General features: G+C 40.9%; 1 protein-coding gene across 1 annotated transcript in view; it reads right to left on the bottom strand.

Moving 5' to 3' along the window:
• Positions 1-19224, bottom strand: part of tmem63c (transmembrane protein 63C) — a 29473-nt gene extending 10249 nt beyond the window's left edge. Inside the window, exons 1-6 of the mRNA XM_022751266.1 lie at positions 19200-19224; positions 7997-8225; positions 5439-5518; positions 3870-3957; positions 1681-1718; positions 780-922 (exon numbers count right to left, since the gene is read on the bottom strand). Of these exons, the coding sequence (XP_022606987.1) occupies positions 780-922; positions 1681-1718; positions 3870-3957; positions 5439-5518; positions 7997-8209 (562 nt within the window). The 5' untranslated portion in view covers positions 8210-8225; positions 19200-19224. The remainder of the gene's footprint in view (positions 1-779; positions 923-1680; positions 1719-3869; positions 3958-5438; positions 5519-7996; positions 8226-19199) is intronic.
• Positions 19225-19610: the final 386 nt, after the last annotated feature.

Here is a 19610-nt window from a genome sequence, read left to right as displayed (position 1 = left end):
TCTAATGAAATCTCAATCACACAAAATCCAAACATCGCACACGTGCCTAACTCCTGTTGTTTTAATTTTGGGCACCCTTTGTTTGCTGTTGCCACGGCAGTCTGTCAACGGGTGTTGGTTTATTTAATGACTAGGGTGACACACTGGTCCATAAGATGTCAGCCAGCAGTAATAAAAAAGCTTTTGCGGACAGCCTAGCTCCTCATAGACCCCATAATGGCTCCTGCCTTCATCCTGCTCCTACATAAAAAGCACACAACTGCCAAAAGGCATTTCTGCTGTTATTTAGCAGCTGGTTTTGTTCACCATCCCAGCCCTGACACCTATATGTGTATGTTAAGAGGAAATGAAGCACTTTCTATTCCTATAATCTGACTTGGGGAATCACTTGATGATTTGCCACTGGCATGCTAGTAACTCCCTTTAGATGAAGTGCAGCCCCTGTGTATGTATGTGTTTATGTGTTAAATAAAAAGAGTTTTACTCCATAATATTGTTTTATAGTTCAAGTTAAAATTATCCTTCAAGTTGATTTCAGTTTTGATCTTATTCCATTTTTGCAAGATTTTTTTTTTTTTTTCACCTCAGTTTTACCACAGATTATTTTAAGATGAAATTTCTAGGCATTTAACCAGTGTGTCCTTTGGTGTGTAAATGTGTGTGATTGTCTCTGTGTGGTCTGGCCTCTCTCCCTGCGAGGTGCCTCTCCTGAGGTTAAGGATATCCCTTGGCTATTCAGACACTTGGCTAGGTCGACCATCGTATGAGGACCAAAATACCCAGGAGGTTCCCGGAAAAGTTGACCGGCAGGATCGCGGCCAAAGACAGCAAGCAAACTACTGTCATGAGCAGGATGATGTGGCGCTGGAAGGACAGGTATGTGACGGCGTCGATGCCGCATTTGCTACGGATCTCCTCATCCCTGCAAAAAGAGAGAGAAGAGAGACTTTCAAAATCCTTCAATACCAAACACCCCAAACTCTCTGCACAACATGATGATAACAAAGACACTGTTATCATCTTGAGGTGTCAGTGATGAAATTTCCACTTGAACAGATGCAATAGTACTCAGAGGGGTGCAGTCTTAACCAAACATATGCATGCAGTCCTGTCTGCTGCCAAGACAAATGGGCCTACAGCTTATACCTCATCATGAGTAAAACTGTGGCACCACTATTTGATGCCAGAAGCTGTGGTTACCAGGCGGGAGGTTTAGAAAAAAACAGTGTCGTAAAATAGAACAAATACATGAAAAAAAAAAAAAAAAAGAGGTGTACACCGGTCTCATGGCAGCCCACACATTGCGAACTTGCAGGGTGGGTTTGCACTTTTCCCAGGGATCACAGGGTGAGCCACTGGCACGAGAGCTAAAAAGAGAAGCACGCAAACGCCACCATAATGCTATGGAAACCATGGACACCATGGAAATCGCTTTTTTATGGGCTTAAATGTGTTGTGTGCAGTCAGACTCGGGCAAAGTGCAAATATGCAACTGGAAACCATGGCACCAGCGGTCGCATGAGCCCAGACTCGTTTGTTTTTGCTGCTAAATGAGATATAACACGAGAGTTTACATTTGACAGTGACCTCAGCTTTGAAGACAGAGGGCCAATAAAAGGATGGAAGCTAAGATGAGAGAAGGGTAAAATAATTACAAGGGCAACTGCTTTGTGTACTTACTTCATATGGTAAAGAGATGAGAGCCACGAGCAGAAGCCCTGGAAGGAGAGGAGAATCATAAATCATCTAATGGATTGGTTATTAAAGATAATAAATTACATATATATGCAAGTCTGAGCACACCACATCTGTCTACTTGCATGCATCCATTATTTGCATAGTAATAAGATCTGCAGAGTGACATAGAGATGGAGGTTTAATAGGTCTAGCCTGCAGCAGTAACCACTTTACTGCAGCCTCAGCTTTGTGTAGGCACAGGGCGATGACTCCAGTCTGACTCTTTGTCTTACACCGTTGTAAACATGCGGGGAGTGACCTCAGTCTATCACACAGGTGTCATGGTGTCAGATATTCCAGCTGAGTCATGACCCAAACTTTCCTCTTACAACAGTTGATGCAGTCATCTTAGACAAGTGGACTTTATTATCAAATGCAGCATGCAGCATTTTTAGAAATCAATATGTCACTAACAAATTAAATGTGACGCCTTATTATAATTACTGTAAACAAATCAGTACATGATCAAGAGGACTGGTGGACTGTCTCACACAGACATATTGTTGATTATAGCATTTTTTAAAATGAGACATGTTTTCATGCCGTATGTCCCACAGTGCTCTCTCCATCACATTTTGCAGTGTAACGACAACTGGAGTCTGCCGGTCTTCTCCTCAAATACTATGCTTCTTTACCCTAATTATACTATTTCACTGATTCAAGGTACCCTGTGGAGTTTTTAACCACTAGTGGTGCTGTATAGCAGTGTTAAGATGAGCAGGTCCCTTTATTGTTTGTATGTGTTGTAACAAGCATGTGCATAAGAAGCATGGGGGTGACATAACATAGCGAGAGGGGGATAGATGTCAAATGACAGCTTTAACATTGTCTTTTGTATAATCCCAGAGCCCTTAAATTAACTTCTCTGGCTTTGTCCCACTGTAAAACTAAAACTAAACTAAACACTATTTGGAGTAAAACCTAGTTCTGTGATAAAATGCCAGCGCACTACAGATTGCCCTTCCTAGCTTCACTTGCTGCACACATGATCATTGTGCGTGCTGAGCTGCACTGGCCAGCAGTAAAGGGAGAGACAGTGGAATATTTTCCATTCTGTGGTACGGAGTTGTTTAGCTAATTTCTTTCTGCGCCCAAGCCGATGGCTGCACGGTGACTGAGCTGGTCGCCGGGCCGGCGGGGGAAGGAAGCCAGAGTGCTCAATGGAAAATGTGAAAATTTCTAAATATTATCACGGCTCTTCCTCAGTGGACAAAACTAAAGATGGAGAGGGTTTTAAACCAACACAGTGGTGGCATTGTTTAGCAGAGCTAGTTCTAGTTAATTATACCCAAACACTTCTAAATATAAAATCTTCTAAATATTCAATCTTAAAGCTGCAGTTATATAGTTTCTGGCCACACGACATTGTGTTAGCAAATAGTTGCCTATTTACACACCCAGCAGACAAGGGGTTAAGTCTTATATTGACTCTCCTTTTAGCTCTGTTCTTATTTCCACTAGTTTTTTCTAAAATATTTGAGTCTTTCGCTTCATGTTTACTGAATAGTTGCTAATTTTGTCTCTCTGTAGTTTGGGTCAGGGCAGATAGCATAAAGACGGTTTATCTGAACTTTTCTTTTTTGTTGGAAGCAGGTGTTGCTGTGGCTGAAGTCTACTGTGATAAGAGTTGAGCTTGAGATGCCTAATGTAAATAAATTAGCTGAAAAATGCCAAAAAAAAACAAAAAAAAAACAAACAAACAAACAAAAAACACACCACAATGGTAACTGCAGAGCTGGGTGATAATTCTCTGTGGGTTTGTCACTACATATGACACCTTTCACACAGTTATTTGATATATTGTTAATAAAAAATATTAATTAGTGCAGCTTTATAATAAATTCACAGCAAAAGAAAAAGACCACACTCCAATGTAAACTCAGAATGTAAACAACGCAAGTTTCAAAACTTAAACGACACACTAAACACACATTTTACGAGGTAAGAAATACATTAGACGTTTAGGGCACATAAAATATTTTATATGTTTTGTTGAGAGAAGCCAAATGGAAACAAAGCAGCCTTTGTTTATGGTTAACTCCATAGGGTTCCTTTAATTGATCTGAGAATGCTACTAAGGGGTTCCTTGGTGCTTTTAAAAAACAGATGAAAAACTCAAACTCAAAACTCACCATGTCCTTGGTCTCAGAGTCAGAGGGGCTGGACTCTGAGGGTGACTTCTCTTTCTCACTTGGTTCTCCATAAAACAGGGATGTGAGACTATGAAGTGGGCAGATGACATACACAAAGAAATAGCAGGATCATCACATTGACTGTGGCCTGACACGACCTTATCAGTATATCCAGTATTAAACTCTGTGCTGTAGGGGATATCATAATGTAACTGCTGCAGACGGTCCCTGTATAGTACCTGTCTGAAATCTATCCCAGTGTGCATGAAGACATATTAAAACACATATAATATGGTCAAATCTAATAAAGCCAGTGCGATGATTGAATTTGTGGATATTTCTCTGTGGGCTGTACCACTGACAGTTCGACAGCGCGTCAAATTAAGCAGCATAATTGAATCAGTACTTGAGAGGACCGCTTGGCAAAACACACAGATGCTGCTTGCCCTTGGGTGCTATGAAGCCGCCATCGGTCAGGCAGAACTAATCAAGCCGGCACTCCCACAGAGAGGGGACTCCGGTCAAGCAGAATAAAACCACTGCAGACTCATGCAGACTGCTGGGTGAACCTGGACTCATTTCTTAACCTTCAAGGTATTCCAAATACTATTCGATCAACAAGGAATTGGCAACAATTGATTAACTGTTTTAAGGGTAAGTCTGGTGATATTCTTTACTTTTCTTACCGTTGAGAAATCACATGAAAACACCCAAATCAATTTTTATCAAACTAACAAGTATCATCTGTGTAGCCAGAATGTATTATTTTGTTCTGGTGGCTTAAAAACACAACAAATGTGTGTTAATCCGCAGCTGAAATTAGCCCCAAATATATGCATTATTTACTTGTTTGACTAACGTTTGCTATAAACTACTGTGTCCAGCTGTTTCTGGAAATTATTTAGGATTCATATCTTGTGCCACAGACAAGATAGGGAAGAATGCATTGTTGGTTTTGGTCTTTTCATTTCATTTGTTGACAATAAGAAAAAATAAACAATAAAACCAGCTTTCTAGCCTTGTCCTTTAAATTATTTATCAAGTGAAAATGCCAAATATTGGCTAGTTCCAGGTTCTCACTGTGACGATTTGATATCTTTCTCTGTTTTATATGATTGTATTTTGAACATCTTATGGTTTTGGCCAAAACAACAAAATAAAGATGTTTGTTTGTATGTTTTTTATGCTCTAAAAAAACAAAAACAGTCTCTATATTAATCAATAATGAAAATATTCAAGTAGATGAGATATTTTTTCATCTAGACCACTGTATGTTTATATATATACTGTACATATGTATGTCTGACTTGTGTTAAAACAGGGGTTCCAGTTTCACTGAGAACATATAGAAGGTACCGACCACTCCAACAACAACAGCAGAAGCTGTCTGCAGTAATTTGCTTTCTATGCAGTACCATTTATACTCACTAGAGGGAGCCGGAGGTTGCAGCATCAGGACTCAGGAGCGGTTCCACTGGGACTTATTACTCCATCTTAATTGTTGACATGACTCACAGGCGAGTGAGTGTATTCCATTTTTTAGTGTAAGACAAAGAGTGAGGGATTTACCTGTCATTCTCCATCAGCAGAGCCAGGCGGCCGTAGTCCCAAGCAGCCTTTCTCAGACAGGAGAAGATGAGCAACAGGAACTGAAACACAAAACAAGAACATGAATGCAGATCTCCTGGGGATCTGACTTACACAGTCACACACACTCCATGTCCTCATCTGCTCTGGGTCCATCATCAGCCACACCCTTTGCATACCACTTGATTTGAAAGCTGAGGCCCGTCTCTGTGTTCTCATGAAGACCCTACAGATAATTGATAGGTTCAAAAAGCAGCAGCAATAATGAGCCATCTTCTTTCTTTAGAGTAGTACATGGTTGTCTTGGAAACTACCAGAGACAGGTCAGCATGCACATGCAAACACATGCTGTGCACTAATAATGAATGAGTCTGGTCAATAGCAAGAATAAATCTAAATCGCCTCCAATCTGCCACAAATAGAGAGCAAACTGCACATCGCAATGAAATTTAAAAAACCCTATCCAACCACATATTATAGTACACAACAGTGGATTCAGCCCTGGTTCAAAATCCAAGAGCATAACTGGAACACGATGGATGAATGTTGACAAATGCAAATGGAGTAAAAGTGCTGATGAGTGTTTGATTTTCGTTATGGCATTAAATCATTTGCCCATTTGTACAAGAAGACATTCGGTTAAGTGGACGGGGATGACAGCCATGTTAATAGGAAGAAAGCTCCCATGAATGTTGAATGATTCATTCTTTAGTGATATAAAGCCTTGCATAGACAATCAGGGCAACCTTGACTCAGGCTTTAAGATGAATAATGAGTGTGTGTTCACATCAGCAGACAGGCCCCAAACTCCTTTAAATAAGCATCTCCCCCATTATCTCGCTGTTTCCTCACTGTCCATCTCCTCTCTGTTGTTTTATTTTATTTCGTCTTGATGCGTGGGCACGCTCTCCTCAAGTCCCACAGATGATTTATTCTGTATGATGGTGGAATTGATGCAGAGGCGTGCTCCCGTCACCTGGGGGGGGAAGAGTGCTTTGACTCATGCTTGTCATTAAGAGACAGCGCTCAACCATCTGTGTTGTCATGACAACCAGACAGCGATAAAATGAGCCAATTAAAACACAGAGGTGGCTGATTGAGAGTGATAGCAGTGCATGGATCAAGCTTGACAAGGCCTGACAGTGGAACTGAGGTAGTTGACAACTGAAAGTGGAAGCCTATTATTATCTGGAGACAGATATGCAACTATGTTTGTAAACACTGCAGAAGGAAAGCTAAGACATGAAGCTTTTGTGCAAATGAATATTATCTGCAACATGCACACAATAATGCGTATGCCTTCGTGTGTATTCATGTACATCACTATGAAGCCCAAAAGCCCAGATGAGGAGAAGACAAATGAAAAGCTCCACAGTGACACTGTTTTGGCAGGCATGAATTTCCTAAGAGGTTAATTCAGCCTTAAAGCTTTTTTTTTTGTTTTCCCACAAAGAGCACCATAAATTAAAGCTGATAAGACCAATTTTGTGACATTTACTTCAGTTCATTCCACACAAAATTCCAGGATTTAGTCAAGTCCAATTCCATAAAGGCGGGGATGGATTACAAAAACAAAATCTAAGCAGCATAGGCTGGGATATCCTGACCTTTAGTAGATTATTATGAAGACAGTTGTTAAGGTTAGTTAGGACCTGGGGTAAGGGTTAAAATCAACACTGGGTGAGGATTACAACTATATTTAGGCACTTGATAGTGAGCGCTCTATAAAAAATCATTGGAAGGTCCTCACAATGAATTTAAAAAATGAGCGAATACGCAGTACCTCAGAATTCATGTCACACATTCACCAATGATGTCCAACATTACTAACACGCCTGATGCTGCTGTTGAACTCCATTATCATCAAAAGCAGAGTGAGGTGCTGGTGACAGGATGTCCATTATACACTACACTTTCACAGAGACAGCCCCCTGAACACATACCACCTCCTGTTGTCTTTTTGTATCAGGGCTCAACATGGTGTTGGTAGTTTGGATATATTCAGAAACCTTGTAGTCAAGGTCTCTCAAGCTGCAGAAGTAAACAAAGAAGAGCTGATCTGGACTATAAAAGATGGGCATTAAGCTTCCTGTTAGGAGAGCAAACATGGTTCTGAGTATGGATAAAATGGTTAGTTGATCAACTGATTTGAAGATGAACAGAAAATGAATTAGTTGTTTAAGTAATGTTTAAATATTTTTGTAGCACTTTTTAGTGATAATTGCTTTCAAATTTGAGGACTTTCTGAATATCCCCCCCGTTTTGGATTGCTAGATATTTTTGTAGCTATTTTATTAAACCAAAAGGTTTGGGTATTTTTTGTATGCATGCTATTCTATAGACCAAACAATGAATCAAGAAAACAATTAGATAGATTAATCAATATTTTAGAAGGCGGGCCTATAGGAGAATGATAATATGACATTTTGAGAAGTGTTTCATATTAAAATTTCCAGTCATATATCACTTGGCCATAGCATTTCTGGAGCTATTGTTGACACTTTTGATATCATTGGGTGAGTGTACACGTGAGTCTGTACCATCCAGAGCACCACATTGATGGCGAGGACCGTGGGCACCCCTCCAAATGGCAGGCCCTGGAGGACGCTGCTGCGGGAGTGGGAGCGGTAGCATCTCTCAGCCGTGCTGTTTTCTTCCCCAAAGGATTCCAGGAAGCCCAGAGCATTGAGCTCCACAGCACTCCCCTCCACCACAGGGGGAGCTCTCGTCACAAACAGCTCAGAGTGCGCCATCAGCACTGGACCATACCTAAAGAAAAAGAAGAGTTTAATAGAGAGAGAGCATTAGAATGATACAGATGGTTTTCTTTTAAGCTTCGAGCCACACCTGTTGAAGCTCTCAAGTCCGAGCAGTCGCTTTGATATCACACTGAGTTGGGCAATGAGTGACAATTTTGGGATGAATCTAAATCTGTTGAATACTCACTCAGCCTGTACAATTACAATGTTTTTGCCTTTTAATGGACACAGTGGGTAAGGCTGTGGTGATGGCATTAACTGCTTAAATTAATAAATAATGGTCTGTGTTTCTTTTTAACATTGTTGTGACTCATTTTTTATCAGAAGTGTCTGTCACTCACTCTAAGTGCAATTATGATACCATTTGCAAGGATCGGTCTAATGACCACCACGGTCCATTAGCAGCCATTGATCTGTGTCTGCGTTTCTTTATCTGACAACTGGAAGTGGAGATGTCACATGAAAGCAACAAACTGACTGTTGACGCTCTAAAAAGCTTTAATGTGTAACAGGATGATGCTAACAAGTCCATTTAACCATGCAGACAAGAAAGTACTTTTGTTGTGAGACTCAATTTAATAGTCCAAGAATAACAGCTTAAACCATGTGGTTATTTATCCATTTTAGTAGTAAAACAATCCTTTTGTCCATATTGATGGACAAAACAGCTTTGAACAGCTTGTTGAGGGTTGGCAGTTATGACCACTTTCTGCGTATTTCTCTGTCTGTGAAGCATGCACAGGATATAATCATTCACACTGCCATGACCACAGAATGTAGGCCTGAACCATCTGTCCTCCAGCAGCACGCACTCTCCCTTCTTTCAATCAATACAGTCCTGACTCCCAGCTGCTCTGCTCGTGTACGCTCCTCGCTGAACAAACAGTCCGAGAAAATGGAGCAACAACAGTGGAGTGCTGACAAAGCTTTGCATCAATACTGCAAATTCACCTAAGTGAATGACATCAATCATCGGATTTCATGGGAAAAAAAACAGATTCCACATTATTTCCAGCAATGCTGGACCGTGACAGAACGACGCGCTCTGTAGTAAACACGGTGTTTGCTCTGCAGCAGTACATGGCAGCCAAAACTGCATCACAGTCCTCTGCCGTCCAACTCTCACAGGAGCTGTGAGGTAACATGAGAATTAAATGAGTGAGAAAAGGCAGAGAAAGCTACAGGCCTCCAAACCGGCACACAATACCGAACCAAACCTTGGTGTGATTTATCACTGCACCAATGATGCCACTTCCTGAGAAGCTCCATAACAGTTTTGTCAAGCATTTCCCAAATGGTGCTTGTTGTGCAACAGAAGCCACAGCAGGATGTCTTGTGTAGGAGGCGAGCTGATCAATGGCAGTGCTGCTGGACCGTTGTACATCACACTGTCAGAGAGGTCTGGTGAAGAACAGAGGTATAAAAATACAACTCAGTGATCTTTAGCTGCTCTTTCTGCACCACTCTACTGTCTTTCTTAGTTGTGAAAGTGGATAGCTTGCAGTCAATATCCAGATACTGTCAGATACACAGCATCTGAGCCTCCCTGTGGAGACGACTGGGGATTCCTTGAGGATGGATCACAAGGCAAATCCCTAACACACACACACACACACACACACACACACACACACACACACACACACACACACACACACACACACACACACACACACACACAGCACACTGCAGAGAATGTGTTTCCACAGAAGCTGGTGTACTATATCTCAGGCTTTCTCTCTCTGCTGATAATGAATTAAGGCACCGATATGGACAAAAGGATTATTTTACTGCTAAAAATTGATTAACAACCACATAGGCTTACATTACAAGCAAAGAACATACAGTTCTCCGAAGGAAAATGAAAACAGAGCATCCTACTCTCATTAAATAGTAGATTTGGTGAATGTTTGTGTCTAAAATTGTCATTTTGGAAACAAATTATCAGACAAACTGATGGACAAACGGATTGACAGGAGATTTTGACGTTCTGTGATCAATAGAAAAACAAACCATCCAAAGCTTCCAGACAGAGTCTGAATTGTTTCTTTAGAGAGAATGCATTGCCTGATATAAATAGCTGCAGTAAAAAAAAGTAAACAATTCAGTGCCTATTTTTATATTCCTGAGATGAGCTTATGGTAGCAAACAAATCAAAGAGCAGCTGTGTCAACTGTGCAACAGGAGCTAAATCAAACAGAAACGATGCCCCATTACAAAAGAAAAACACAACTAACTAGCTGTAAACTGGAAACACACTGACAAACTTTGACATGCAGAGGCTTAAACAGACCTTTATCGGCTCATTGAGCTGTTTTTCTTCTTGCATCAGACGAGTCATTAAATTCGAACGCCACCGGCTGCTGATGTCAACAGTGAAACTCTTCCTCCCCACCTCCAGAGCAGAGCAGGATGCTAAAGGATACAGGCTGACTGTGGTGTGGTTTCACACAACATTTGGACAAACGTCACCGCATGACTCAGCAGTTTGACTATGAGACTCGATGGATTTTCTTTCCGCCTCATTCCTCATGTATAAAAACGCTCACATGCATCCCATGGTATCCATTTCCTCTCCAGCTTTTTCAACTGAAAGTCTGAAGTCTTTCTAATCCTCTGCTCATTTCTCTCCTCCTCATCCCTGAGTCGAGCCTCCAAGCCAACACAGCAGATTACAAACTGATGTTTGGCTTGGGAAGCAGTGTTGTGCCTCCCGCTGGCAGCATGAGTGAAATCCCTTCTCTGTGCTCAGTTAGACTGCTATGATCACAGATTCTGAAGTCAGTGCAGGAGCCGTGAACTGGTGATGAGATATACCTGAGTTTGAGTCAGAGACGCAGAAAAAAAAAGAAAGCTCAGGTCAGCTAATCTGCTCATTGCACCAAAAAAAAAACAGCTGAGGTATCTGTGTGTGTGTGTCTGTGTGTGAGAGAGGATATTGTCCCTGAGGTGATTTAGACAGAACAAATAAAATTGTAAGTCAGAAGATTGATAACTCGTAATAAATCCTGATTCAATCCAGATATCTATCATCACTCCCTTGTAATATTTTGATTAAATCACTTCTGTTGCAGCTGTACCATGGTGTTTCAGAGCACCAATATTTTGGCGCTGTCACCACCTAATTAATGTTTTGGCTTAAAATAGTGTCTGCAGCCAAACCAGAGATTTCCTAAGGCTGTTCTTAGACATAGTGGTGCTCTGAGCTAAATGCTAAAGCTAGCATTAAAACATGCTCACAATGACTGACAATGGAAGAATGGTAATCTTGGTAACATTTAGCAGGTATAGCGTTTCACCAAATCAGCAGGCTTCATTGTCAGGAAACCCTCACAGAGCAGAGATATGCACAAATTGCGAAAACAAAAGTGACAAGTCGCATGTGACAAGTTTGACCAGTATCTTCATGGAAGAGACTGCATCACCGTACACAGCGTTCTTCAAAAAAAACCCTCCCCAAAATGGCTGCAGAGAATGCTACTGCAACTCTGACTTTATCATTTGGTGGTGATATACAAACAGGGGAAGGACCTTCGTGTGGCAGATTTCCTGTCTGGTGCAGTAGAACCGAGCACGCAGCACACCCAACTGCAAACACCGGTCAGCATCTATGCCATGTGCCTCACCACCGACGTAAACATGAACTAGTGCTTTGTAATGCTGACACGAGCAGCTGTATCTATGTCATCATAAAAAAACAGCTGTGACAGGAAACATCTTTACACTTAAACAAGTTTCAAACAGGTTGCATCCTAATTCCCAGCTGCACCAAAACCCTAATTGACACCATGAAGCATTTGGTGAACAGCCCCGGAAGAGCTTTCCCTCCCATCGTCAAACTTTCAGTTGGACCAAGACAAATGACATTACCTGCCTGAGGGAATGAGAGAGATGGTCCTGTTTTGCCAGACAAATGAGTCATAAATAATATGTGAACTTGTGTTGACCTCCAAACCTCTGCACCTAATCAACTGCCAGTCACTGTGCGATAAAAGACTACCCCCAAGGACAACTCGCAATCACCATAAATAAAAGAATAATGGTTTCAGAGCTGTTGTCGTCTCTCGACTGCACTGACTGCAGCTTGGTTAAACATGCAGTTGCCCCTGCCACTAACGTGTTTGTCTTGGCAAAGACTGTTCTCTCTGTGTGAGACAGCAATACCCGCATGGAGAGGAAAGGTTTGACATTTCCCCTGTCATTGGCTTCATCTCAAAGGCTCCAAGCTGGTAAAATATGTATGAGTGTTTTTTTAGCTGTGCTCTGCATTTTAATACAAAACTGAGCTCCTGGTTATGGAAAGGCTGGTGTTTAATGGGTAATCTGTAAAAAAAAAAAAAGACTCCTCCTCTAATTGATTGATTGCAAAATAATGCAAACAATTCTTGGTTAAAAGAATTTCAGTTTTAACGCTGCATTAATTTTTTCATGGCCGTTTGTGGGCAACAGAATTAAGTGAAATCAAAACAACTGACATATCATATCACTTTATAACGTTGATATGGTGAATGATTTGGCAAACAATTGACTTTTTACACATGAAGCGGAAAAAAAACATTTCTGTTTCTGGACACTGGAAAAATTTAAGTCTGATATTCACTTTCCTTTTAGCTTCAATTTAGTCTCCACCAACTCCTGAAGGAAATATCTGTCATTTTAGTTTGCTATATGCGGACCAGCTAGTCGCTAACTCTGTCTGTGTGCTGTTGGTACAAGGGAAGGTGGTGTGTTCTTTTAACTTGAAAACAGCTGCCTGATGTGGCAGGACCTGGGGCCAAAACCAGAAAAACTAGCATAAAGATGCTAAAAAATGCTCCATGTAGCTGGTAGCGATGGCTCTCTGTGGGTCTGTCTCTACGAGAAGTGTTGTGGTTGAACAAACTAGGAAAAACAATCTCTTGTAGACTTTGCTTTGTGTAGTGGGGAACTGTCATATTGGAATAGAAGAGGGCATTTCCCAAACACGAAGCACACTAAACTAAACATCCAAAAAAAAAAATCACTATATGCTGTAGCATTAAGATTTATCTTCCATTAAATTGGAACTGGGGGCCAAAACCAGGAAAATCATTGACAGGAGCATCTACATACTTTTGGCCCCATCTACTGTGTAGTTTTGATATTTTAATGATGGGGATGCCATGTGTGAATGCATCTTCTTCTCAGCTCTACAGGAGCTACAGGCCTCTGCTGTGATGGCTCTGGTTGGAGGGTGGTGTTGGGGGTGTTTGGAGGGGCAGACCCAGCCTGAGGGGGAGAAAAGGGGCGGAGGTTTTCAGCACAATCTGCTCACCACCTGCTCAGTGGAGAAGGGAGGAGGCTGTGCTCTTTTCATACCTCACTCTCCCTCCATCACTTCACACACAAACACAGATCACTGAGGTGTGTCTGCTCAGAGCACACATCTAATGCAGCCCCCCCCCTCCCAACCCCTCCCAACCCCTCTCCAGCCTCTTTCTGAAGGCTGAATGAGCCATAACCTGCCTGGAGCGATGGCTGCACGCACACACCTGCTTGCTGTCTGGCTGCACATGCTCAGTGGACCCCCAAGGGAGCGCTGTGTGTCTGCCCCGCTGCTGCTGCTGCTGCTGCTGTGAACTGGGCTCATTCCTCATTAGGACCCATCTGGCTTCAGTGACGGGTCGAGTCTAACATGAACGCTGGATGACACTGAACCAGTGCAGTACCCCCCCACCCCCCGAGCTTCTGGAAGATTCCACCCACAGCTTCTTACACTGCAAAATCTGCTGGAGCTGATCCTAAAAATGGTTCTCTCTGTAAAGCATCGAAGCCATATTCAAAAGTAAAATGTAGTCACTCAACATACATCATGTCTCAACATACCGACACATCAATCATGCATTTAGTTTGAGACATCACTTTCTCTATCTGGCTATTTGTATCTAAGCTTTTTTATTATTTTTACTTGAGGTAGCACAGACGTTCAACAACAAATTAAAGGACCATACCAGTGTCTGTCAGGTCAGTTTATCAATAAATGTGTGCTGGAATCAAATTTCAGGCATGACTCTTTTTTTTATCAACACTGTTTTCCAGTTGCCCTGCACCTGCTTTTGATGTGTTAGTTACGCTCCTTCTTAATGCCACACTACTGCCAGCCATGATGATTTCTCTTTCTTCCCTGCTTTAAATTTAAAAGCTGTAACTGTGCTTAAGATTTCTTTATTTTCTGTCAAATTTACATCCCATCAGGGACGGTTGGTATTGTGATCAACAAACGATTTCAGAATCAGTTGCTGAGCAGCAGCCTTTATAACGCAGGAAACATCCAAAATCTATTTTATTCTTTTCTCGTCATCCATGTTTGCTTATTGTTTGTCTGTTTTTCAGAAAATACAGTTTCTCGAGAAGTATTTCAATTTCATACTCTAATGGAATTAATGGCAGAAAACAGGAGATCAATCTAAAAGCGTATGGTATGAAAAAATGTGAAATATTTTATTAGTCACAAAGCCAATGTTGACACGTTTAAAATAGACTAAATATTCTGACCACTTTACTATCACAAAAAAAAAAAAAAAATTAAATATAATAAAAAACAAACTATAAACGTAAATATTGACATTTGAGAATCTGGGACCAGTTTTTTTTTTTTTTGCATGTTTGCTAGAAACAAGAAGAAAAACTGATCAAATGTCAAACTAGTTGCAGATTCATTTCCTGTCATTAGTCTATTTGCTCATATCTGATGCAACTACAGGATATCTTTTACATCAGATAGATCTTCTAGCCCACAGCGCATATACAAAAGGCACAGTCAGTATAAAATGTGTATCTCTGAATATCAAATACTGTTATTATAAGCACATGCGTATGGCAGCATGAGCTTCAATGGTGAGTATCTGTGCACAATACATCAGTGACAATGCTGCATGCGTCAGTATCACTGTGATGGACCCCTGTGGAATAACTGGGAAGTTTAGAGCAGGAATCTCAAATAGCAGCGGGCCTCCTCTCCACCAAAGCCATAAAAAGAACAAAGGCGAGTCTATGGTACAGAACTACTGCAGTTATATAGCAGGTGGAATAGAAATGGGGGTTTCACAGCTAACACAAATGTTCAGCACGATTTCAATGGACCAGACCATCTTGAATGTCAGTGTTACCAGTTCTGGCAATGCCCTTGTACTGATGTACAACTTCAACATACTACTGCCTCAGCATCAGTCATCCACCAGAACTGGGAGCAACTCTGGAATTGTTGGTAAGACTCTTAACTTTCATGTTACTGTACTACACTAAAAAGTTTTGTGTGCAAGCCGTTTCCAATAAACTTTTAAGTTGAGCGATCGAAATGGGATTTAGAGGGTATCATCAGCTCTTGTTTTGTTCTGATATTCTGTTTGTGTTTCATCTTCTCTCAAGAGGTTTTCACCAAAGTGTTTTCTGACATATTTATTCATACCCAGTAGCCGGTGACATGTGGCTGGGGAGATGAGTCACAGAAATATATGATGCAATCTTAGATGTATTACACACGCACGGGGCACACACACACACACGCACATACAAGCACACACACATCTCACTCCTAGCACCACAACCACCACCACCACCACCATCATCACTAGCAGAGAGGACAGGAGAGAACGTGCACTGGTAGATGATGCCTGTCTGGTGCTACACAGTGGTGTGTGCAATCTGTCAACAGCGTGGGCTGCTCCGCTCAGATCCTGTGTGTAGAGTTAACTCTCATTACCTCCGCCAAGCAGGTTATGTTTTCATCCGTCTCTGTTTGTTGGTTTGTTTATTTATTTGTCAGCAGGATTACGCAAAAAGCACGGAACCGATTCGCTCCAATCTTGTTGGAGGGATGGGTCATGGCCCAGGGAGGACCATAACATTTTGATGGGGATCTGGTTAAATGGGCGAATCCAGGATTTTTTTTTTTTAAATCACTTTCCTAAACATTGTGAGATAGGGCATGTGTCCAAATTTTTGTAAATTTCTCAGGAAATAATGTATGGATCTTGATGTAAAAAAAAATCTAACATATTTACGGTGTTGACATCTTTGAGTTTGTACGGTTTCAGATAAGATTCAGATAATAATTCATATCTGGTGGAAGAAAATGCTGAATCCATGTTACACACAGAGTTTAGTAAGTAATGGTGCATGAGGCACCAGCAGCATTTAGGAATGTTTACATCAGTATTTCATTCAGCATGCAGGTAATAAAATTACACAATAACAGTAGCGGCTGCCACATAACAATTAGACAATTGACCCTGCTGTAGAGCTTATATGAATTGTATAATACATTTCATACAACAGGTAATAAAACCATACAGCTGTCTTGCATAAGGAATGACTACGATACATAAATAAAGTTACCTGAGAACAAAAGACATGTAGGATTGTTTGGCCTTGGCGGAGGTAGCCTATGCGCTTTACTGAATCATTCTAGTTCATTTCTGTATTAAAGACAAGGAGTCAGAGATGATGTATCCACCTGTAGCGTTAGGGTTGGACGATATAACAATAGATTTTGTGAGACAGCAAAATTCTTTTTTAGCTATTTCTTTGATATCTTTGAGTGTATTAGACCATTGGGAGTTATACTCAAGGCAGTGATGGATTTTATTTTAATTCTTTTTTCTTTTTAAGTTTTTAAAAAAACCTTGACTGCTCATGTATTAAAATCCCTGAATTAGATGTTAAACCATTCATGTCTAGTTACCGTCTCCACAAATGGCTTCTTATTTGAATTTTCAGAAAATGTAATACACTGATATATAAAGACCAGCACTGCTGTATAAAATATACCATGATAGAGGATTTTGTCTACTTCACCCACCCTTATATAGAACATGTATACTACCACTGCTCACTCATAACTGGAAAAACATATGACCAATGTCAAAGGACATTACAATTAATACATAATAGAAGAAAGAATACTTTAATTCAGGGGTAAGGTACAAGATCTGCACAATAAAATTCCTATGTGACAAAAAATGATTTGACGTAATTCAAATCTTTTTCGGGAATGAAGTCACGTTCAAGCTCCTACTGGTTTGATGTTTGGTATTCCTGGAGCCTCAGTGCAGCAGACATTACTCTGCCTCTTTCACTCTTTCCATGAGAAGCAAAGCAGATTATGTGATTATTTGATGCTTCACACCGTTAGAGGGAAGTGATAACTCACAAAACTACAAAGGATCTTTGTGCACCTACTTCAGAGTTTTTACTGTTTGATCGTTCTGTTCAGCTGAGACTGTCCACCTGCTCAGAAAGAAAGAAAAAAAACAAAAAACGAGCACATAAAGTAGATCCATGGAAAGAGGCTTATGTTTGCTTATGAATTTCTCAAAAGAATAACTCATGTTCAGCAGCTGTTAGATGTTGTACAAGCAGACAATATCCATCTCACTACTGCAAGCTCCTTTTTCAATCTCAGCTTAGAGTCTCCTGAAATATTAATGCATGTGTGATACTTGAAGATGACCAGCATTCATTCGCTCCCTTTTCTTGGGAGACTTACTGTGCACTCTTCCTGGAGCTGTCACAGATTAAAATTTAAAGTGGTAGCCCACTGAAAAGCTTTTGATTGGACCTTTGCCTCAGGAGTGAACCATGAAAAAAAAAAGGTAAACCTAAGCTAGAGACTGAACCACCCAATAAAAAGGGAGTGAAATCACAAACAGCGGAGAGGAGAAAAGTCAATTACATTTTAAACAGCTGATAAGATACATACATTTAATACTGTGCAGGAGTTAATTACCCACACACCTGCACTGTTCCTCAATTTTAAACACTGTGGTCAGCTTGAAATAATTTCCAATAGATTCCATGTTTTTTTAAAAGCTACTAACTCTTTAGAGTAACTTTTCAAGTCTGCCGGGGATGGTGGAGTTAAAAGCCATGACTCTCTTACAGTAATTAAAGATGTTCATTGAAACCATTAGATGTCTTCAAAAGCCTAATATGTCTATTTATGGAAGATTCATAAATGAGATCCTGCAAACAGGATGGAGCTCCTGTCTAATTAATGAACAACAAATTGCCATTATGTAATGAGTTACGTGTGTGTATGGACATCAGCTGACACATTCGTCATATAAGATGACTCTTTGCCTCCTCATTAAAATTCATTTTAATACCTAAATATCACTTTCCACTACAAATACTAAGACCTTTTCTCCAAATGAAAATCCCTTCATAAATCTGGCATTTTTAAAGGTCACTTCCTTTCATCATAGTCAGGTGCAAATGGCAGGAGTTCATTTAACATGACCACACTGTCAAAAAGTGCAAATTCATCTAGCGATGACCTCAGTTTACCTCAGGAAAATCATCTAAAACAGTATCAAAAGCCTGTATTTCTGTGTTAAAACCTACAGTGGAATTAACATGGATTCAACAGGTCAAACTACTTGCTCACTTGACCAATACAAGGCTTTGTGTCTACACAACCCCAACAGACTGAACAACAGCAGACGACAGCAAAGTGAAGACAGCATGGCCACAGCATGAAGGGAAGCCTCAAAGATTCCTCATCTGACAAATGTTTACCTCTGATCACAGTCTTTGGTGTTCAGCAAAGGCTCAGCACCCCTCTGACTCCATGAGGAACACAATAGGTGCGGTAGTGAGAGGAAGGGCTGTACCTGTTTTGGGTGTAAAGGTCTGACACGTTGCCAGAAACATCATCATCCTCACCAGCCAACAACAACACTGAACCGTGATGCAAGGAGCTTCAGAAAGCGAAGATTTGACTTAATCTTATAATCGGACTATCATAATTGAAAGAAAGGGGGGCTCTCTCGCCAAAAGGGCAATTTTTGGCGACTCTGTGTTCCCCCTCTTACTGCAGCACTCACAACAGTCTGCACACCCGCCTTCCTCCAGCTCTGTAACTTGATGAAAACGATTGCGCCACAAATAGCGCCGATAAACCGCTTCAACGCACCTTTAAATCACTAAATATAGCTACATGACTTTTAAATTTCACGTCGCTCACCTCAGGAAGCGTCCTGATCGCTGGCGTCTGGTGGTGATGGAGGTGCTGCTGTTTTTTTTTTTTTTCACCCAACACCAAGAAACAAGAGAAACTCCCACCTACTCAGGGACCGTCTGACAATTAAACACCTGCCACAATAGGCTGCTAAGGGAGCGTCAAGATATGCTGAGTGGAATATTTTGATTTTAGGATATGCGAATGAATTATGTCAGACGGGTATAATCATGTGATCAACTGTCGAGGTTAAAGTTACTTATTTGCGGATTAAATTATCTCAAGTGAATTTTTTTTTAAGGTTTGAGGAGTGTGGGCCGAGTGGTTGAGGAGATGAGGAAAACAAGGTAAGCAAGAGGAACATAACAGCAAAACATGATAAATCTACACCACTAATATGACAGCAGTCAGACATGA

Source organism: Seriola dumerili, unplaced genomic scaffold (assembly GCF_002260705.1).
Source record: "Seriola dumerili isolate Sdu_G_001 unplaced genomic scaffold, Sdu_1.0 BDQW01000149.1, whole genome shotgun sequence".
Taxonomy (NCBI): domain Eukaryota; kingdom Metazoa; phylum Chordata; class Actinopteri; order Carangiformes; family Carangidae; genus Seriola; species Seriola dumerili.
This window is presented reverse-complemented; position numbering and strand designations above follow the sequence as displayed.